This window comes from Hippichthys cyanospilos, chromosome 4 (genome assembly GCF_059441005.1).
Source record: "Hippichthys cyanospilos isolate Australia breed blue-spotted pipefish chromosome 4, RoL_Hcya_1.0, whole genome shotgun sequence".
NCBI lineage: Eukaryota > Metazoa > Chordata > Actinopteri > Syngnathiformes > Syngnathidae > Hippichthys > Hippichthys cyanospilos.
The window spans coordinates 23,148,324-23,154,867 of record NC_142372.1 but is presented as its reverse complement, the minus strand read 5'-3'; the positions used below and the strand labels follow the sequence as shown (position 1 = coordinate 23,154,867).

The 6,544-nt window shown below is 38.4% G+C and overlaps 1 protein-coding gene across 1 annotated transcript; it reads left to right on the top strand.

Annotated features, from left to right (window-relative positions):
- The first annotated feature begins 959 nt into the window (after nucleotides 1-959).
- ptpmt1 (protein tyrosine phosphatase mitochondrial 1) lies at nucleotides 960-5,340 on the top strand. The gene is made up of 4 exons (XM_088412944.1): nucleotides 960-1,244; nucleotides 1,549-1,629; nucleotides 4,352-4,543; nucleotides 4,748-5,340. Exons 1-4 carry the CDS (start codon nucleotides 1,098-1,100, stop codon nucleotides 4,874-4,876), a joined length of 549 nt encoding a protein of 182 aa, XP_088269070.1. The 5' UTR covers nucleotides 960-1,097; the 3' UTR covers nucleotides 4,877-5,340.
- The last annotated feature ends 1,204 nt before the right edge of the window (nucleotides 5,341-6,544 follow it).

Here is a 6,544-nt window from a genome sequence, read left to right as displayed (position 1 = left end):
TAGCTAATAAATGAATCGTTGCTGTTTAGTTGGTCGATTGCAAACCAAAACAAAACTAAAAGATGTGGATATGGTTACCGTCTGTTTTGTCTTGCACATTTGGCACAAGGGTGTACGAATTGCTCCTGGCGTCATAAGCGCACTTCAAGCCGTTTTCATCGACATGTTTGGGGCCAGTGTGAGAGCGCAGAATAAACATGAACGCTTAGAAATGCATCAATGAAGGAAAATAATACTTTGGGAGTACTTAGGATGAGACCTCAACTTTGGAACATGGTTAAAGACTCCCAAAAGTTGACTTCTCGTCAACTGGGATAGGCACCAACAAGCCAGCGACCCGAGTGAGGATTAACGGCTACTGAATATGGATGGATTGGGGATAGGGTGGCATAGTTGGTGCTATAGTCTTCACTGATATCCTCAAGCCCCAGTCTAATGCCATCCCTGGTTAAGACCAACAAACCTTGCCTTATGAATTTAATTCCTTACTCTTGTTCATTCTTTGATCAGGAACACAATGGTGCATGAGTAAAGGGGTCAATCTCTGTTCGTTTTATTATTCTTTAGAATTAATGTAATTTGGCATGCGTATTTCACGTTTTCAGCCCCCTAAAATGATTTATTACAGGTTTCAAATAACGGGCGGGGGAGGGGGTGCGTTTACGCTGAAAGTAACCTAAATTACATTTCATATGAAAACGAATGTTTTGATCCAACTACATTAGATAAATCGTATACACTTGCACCTAATAGTACTTGATTCCGCAGCTTTGACACGACGCCCATTCAGCCACTTTTTAAACCTCACGGCATACTTCTAAAATGCCGAGTAAAATTCCTTGGTTTCTCACAGTTTAGCAAAAAGAAAATTAGACCAAAAAGAAATCAAGGAAAAACAGCAACGGAATTTATTTTGAAGGGGTTCCCCAGAAGTCCAGTTTCAACCGGAACAAGGAAGTGGCGAGCGCCTCCAATTAACGTGTTTAAATCTCCAGTTTAACACTTACTCTAATGCTGACAGCAATGTCCCGTCTAATGTTAGCGAAAGAAGCATATTTGGTTGGGGGAAATTACATACGTACCGATTAATTTTAACTATGTCTGGGGTTGTGGCAAGGTTGCTCTTTTACCCTACATTAGCCTACAATGTCGTTATGGAGAAGGTGTCGTCGCGAAGGTGGTTTGACCGTGTGGACGAGACGGTCCTGCTTGGAGCGCTGCCCTTCAAATCAATGACCAGACAGGTTCGGCTTATATTTTATTGTAAATGTTTTCAGTTTTCTCGTTGTTTTTTTTTTCTCCACCCTGTTCCCCATAATATCTCACTTTATATTCATCACAATTCTGGCGACCATTTGACACCTGAATATTTTAATTACTTTTTTTTTAACGCATGCACGAACGAACTAACAATGTAAAAATATCTTGTTGAAACAAATGTGTTGACTACAAATGTAGGGACAAGAAACTTCCAAAAGTGTATAGCTAGTTTAACACCTTTATTTAAAAAAAACAAAACAAAACACATTGACCTCTCTTGTCTTTCAGCTGGTAGAATCTGAAAATGTCCGAGGAGTTATCACAATGAATGAGAACTATGAAACAAAATACTTCTCTAACTCTTCTGAGGTGAGTTCATTGAAAGCTTTTATTTGTGAGTTGTAGAACCCGACTGTCAAATAGATGGTGTTTGTCTTTGAACATGTGAGTTGACACAAAGGCTGTCCTGCCTGAATGTGAAGTTTAATAGTTGCACAAACATGATTATCCGGTGAACAGTTTTTTTTGCGGTGTATATCTGTGTTTCCTGCCCTTGCCTTTTTGAGGTAAGGCACCCATTAACATGAGAAAAATCCAACAGAACACAACCAAAATAAATACAAAATGTAGGAATACTGAAATAAATATTGTATCTCAACTAGCAGTTTGAAATCTGGGCCTTTTTCATTGAACACAGCCCAACACAGTAGTTTCAACAAAAGCGATGGCTTTGTTTTATAAATGGCAACAACATTTTTTACTTAAGTAATCAATTCCTTGAGTGTTGTGTATAGTTTGTCTGACTTTAGTTTTCATTTAAAGCATGGAAAATAAAACACAGAATATGAGGCGGTCCAAACCTTTTGACAGGTACTGAGAGCTAACGTCTAAAAACTTTATATTTTAATGTTGCAAGAGAACCATAATTTTGCTACCGGCTACTACATCAAGCAAACCAATAAGCTAAAGTGGTGTTATTTAAATGAAGTGGATATAATTTTCCGAAATAATAGAGCTTTAAATGATAAAACTGCCACAGGTGGCTCTGGAGCCACGGGTTACAGATTCAGGTTATGAACAAGAGGTTCCTCTACATTCATTTAGGAGTGGCTAACTGCCTGCTGCTCAAATTTCTCCAGCAATCGACACTGGGACCGATTCACCTTCAAAACCATCCAACTTTATAGTATCGCTGGTGAAAATGTCATTAGGTTGCACGGCGCGAGGCCATGTTTTTAACGTACATGGATAAGACAACATTCATAGATTTATTAATGTGATGTGGACCACAAAAAGGACCTACTAAGGAAGACTCAACAACAGCATGTCAAACACAGCAAATTAGTATTGATGGGATGAGAGCTTCTACAATGAGATCTTGTGAAATTTAAAACGCCACAAGAGTTCTCATACCCAAACGTGGTTAGAAGGCCAGCCAACGCTTCAAAATAAACGGTACCAAACTAAATAATGTAATTGCACGAATGCCTTGAAACTCTTTCATTTGTAAGTCCTTCCCGAAAGCACGTTGCAACTACGGTGACAACACTTTCTACTGCACAAACTAATCCTTCTTCCCGGAGTGGGTTGCTGGACGTGACTCGATGTAAACATTACAGCATTGTTCTGAAATCATGTTTAATCGCTAATTCGGGGCGCTGAAAATATTATCTAATTACACAGTTGTTTTTTTATTGTAGGCGCTTGTAGCCAGTGTTTAGCGCAGCGTCGAGCATAAATTAGCTAGCAACACTTGAGTGCCTCAAGAGCTGCAAAATTAGTTTTCGGAGACAATTTAATGACATAAATCAAAATTGCACACACTCATGCTGACTTCCTGACACAGCTGAGCTGAAGTTGCTCCTTCCGACTATTGAACTTACCAGGCTGAGTCCAGCATGTTATCTGTGTGTCTGACGTCACTTGTCTTATTGACTAAAATATTATGGGAGAGAGCGGTCCAAAATCATAGTTTAAAATGTAGGTGAATGTAAATTTAAAAAAAAAATCAAAAAGATATACAAAATTGGGTCATTCATTATGTGGAAATGTGTTTCACCAAACAAAACTCTATATGTTTTTATTTTTACCCAAATACCAAATTATTTAATAGATACAACCCAACAGGAGAAACACAGGATGTGCTTATTACTGCCAAGGCGCCTGCGTAGCAAGTGCCAAATAGCAGCTAACGTAAACTGCATGCATTGTTAAACTAAGTCAGCTGCAGCTGAATGATGCTGTAATTAAAATGCCTCTTCTGCTCTTTTACATTTGCATGTTAGCTTGTTCATCTTCTTTCAGTCTTCTCAATAAAAAAGAAAACTTTGGCAACTGGGAAATTTACTACACACCACCCATTGAAAAATATTGTATTCAATCGCTGATTAAGGGCACCGAGAACCCGCTACTCAAGGGTTAGGGTTAGTCATTGTATGAAATGGTACAGGCCTCCAGCGTTAGTGATTATCGCTGCAATTTCAAACGCAGCTGAACATTTTGAACTCAGACAGAAAAAAAACAAACAATCCAATTGATGGGGGGGAAAAATTGGGCAATTGGGCTTTAAAATACTGTAGGTCGACTAAGAATATCTGCCTCAAAGCTCTAATGGTTGTGCCACCAATTTTCTCTACGAGCCTTTCTTGCAGGTGTACGCAGTGTTGCAATGAAAGCAAAGGAGAAAGACTCCCGCCAAAAAAAAGGGAATATCGCAAGTTTTGGATCCAATTAGACAAAAACCTAGTGATAAAAATAAACCAATTGTCAATCATTGCCAAGTGGAAAACACATATTAAAGCAGTACTTGGGAATAAAACATACTATATATGCAAAGACTGTCTTGACATACTGTATGACTACTTTGCTTCTCTCGGTGCACCTCCTAGTAGCCGAATGGGTGACGCAATTTGTATCTCGCGATGCAATGTGCCTTTTCAGGCACTCAGTGAACACCGGAAACATTGGAGAACTAGATCTACAATGTATATTCAGTACACACCGTCTAAAGAATAAATGGATTACAATTTCAGAAATAAGTGATAAAGTATTGAACTTTTCCATGATATTCAAACCTATACTTCTGTTGCAGGAATGGCAGGCTGCTGGGGTGGAACAACTGAGACTGAGCACGGTGGACTTCACCGGCGTTCCCACTTTGGAGAACCTGCACCGAGGAGTCGAGTTCGCTCTGCGGCACAGAGAGAAGGGAAATAGCGTTTATGTCCACTGCAAAGCTGGACGTTCCCGCAGTGCCACGTTGGCAGCTGCATACCTCATTCGGGTCAGATCAGAATCTCTTAGGGATCTGAAAAAAAAAAAAAACATGAAATGAATATGTTTGTTCTCGTCTTTTGTTTGCATTTTTAGTTCCACATCTGAAGATTCTGTCATAGTCATACGTGCCTGCTTTCTGTCTGAAAATTGTGTTTGTCAGTTTTGAGAAGCACGTCTGATTGATTTTGACGTTGTTTGTTTTTGCTGACAGCTACACTGTTGGAGCCCTGAGGAAGCGTGTCAGAAATTGGCATCCGTCCGGCCGCACATCATGGTGCGTACTGCCCAGTTGGAGATGCTGAGGAAATACTATCTGGAGGTGTGTGTTCAGTCCCAATAGGAGTGAAGTGCTGTGTTGGACTCGGCCGTACTTGGACCCGGTCTCCCCTTTGTAACTTTTTGTGCACTCTGCAAAACAGCAGGGCTCCTTGTTCATTTAGATTTTTTTTTTTAATTAGCTTCAAAATTTTAGTGGCTTGATCACATTTTTAATTGTTAATTCAATGCTTTACAACACAAGGGTCAATGTGTATTGACATTTTTTTTTTTTTTTAACCTTCTGTGCTTATTGTTCCTGGTCTGTATGAATGCTTTTTGTATTAAAATGCAGTAATACTGCTTATCAAATCGGATTTGAACACACAAAACCTTTTAAAAATTTCCCTAGGGACATCAAGTTATATTTTGTTTTACATGCACAAAAGTGCAAAAGGTTTTTAGTTTTTTTTTTTCCCCACCCGTGTTAATGTTTAATGTCGTTTAAAAAAAACTGTACTGTTGTCTTGAATAAAGTATTTAAATGTTGCCTGACTGCCTTTTTTTGTTGTTGTTGTGACAACATTTGCGATAGAGTTGCTGAATGGTATTTGTAATTGTCGTCCTGTGTCCTTTAAGGTGTTGTATTTACTGTTGTGACTGGTTTGTTCCTTGACATCCATTTTTACCTCAGTTGCTACGGTCCTTCATGTACAGTAGGAATAATGTCAGACAGTACTGCATTTACTGTTGTGACACATTGTCAAACGTTACGTGAAGTCAACCTTAAAGCTAACTCCTGAGTTGCTTTCCAAGTATCCTTGTGTCGTTTCACCCCAGTCAGTTAATGAGTTAAGTGTTCCACAAGTAGTTCTAGTTTAAGATGCTTGCTGTGCTTATATTGGTGTTTTATATATACTGTATATTAAAGTGTTTTACTTCTCCACCCTAATGATTTAAAGGTAAGGATTCCTGTTTCCTTTGTTTGTTTCCAAATAAACTGCCAGTGTTTTTTTTTTTTTTTACATTTGTGTTTTTTACATTTGTGTTTTTTGTCTTGTGTGCAAACATGGCTTAGTTGGGTATAATGTTTTGTGCACAACGAACGTGACTAAAATTGCATTTGGATTCAAAGATTGGTTGAAAACAATGGCATGTAGGCCTAAATGGTAATAGAAACTTGTCTATGACAGCTAACGTCATCTGTCACTGACTGGTAAACTTAACTTTCGCTACAGTAACAGGTCAAACAACTAGGTCTCATCTTAATCCCGTCGGTTCTTGAATGTCAGGATCATATTATCACGTGATATTGGAGGAAGTGAAAAAATCCACCCTAAAAATAGGATGAATTAAAACCTAGAAAAAAAAATATCCTGGCTGACATAAAAAGAACTTTACTAACAAGGAAGAGACAGAATGACTATAGGTCAGTTAGGCCGAATGTTGGTTATAGGTTTAATAGAGAAGACAAAGTAGCCAACCTTTTTGATCATAAGGGCTGTCTTACACACTTATGAAATAATACATTTGATCATATTACGTTCGATAAGTATGTGATAACTGGTATGGAACAAACAAAAACAACAAAAAACGAATTGTGAATGTTTTTGACCATCTAGAAAATGCAAGTACAGCTATAAAGTGCAAAACGTGATAATACTGTTGAGCAAGAGCAAGAGTATATTTGTACATTGTTATTGAACCTTGCATTGTGTGATTTGATACATGCCATTCCTTCGTCATCCAATCC

Bases quoted from the DNA above. Each gene is read 5' to 3' on its own strand.
- ptpmt1 (XM_088412944.1), top strand. From the start codon at position 1,098: ATGTCTGGGGTTGTGGCAAGGTTGCTCTTTTACCCTACATTAGCCTAC. The intron at 1,245-1,548 runs GTTCGGCTTATA...CTTGTCTTTCAG, and splicing joins TCAAATCAATGACCAGACAG to CTGGTAGAATCTGAAAATGT. The intron at 1,630-4,351 runs GTGAGTTCATTG...CTTCTGTTGCAG, and splicing joins ACTTCTCTAACTCTTCTGAG to GAATGGCAGGCTGCTGGGGT.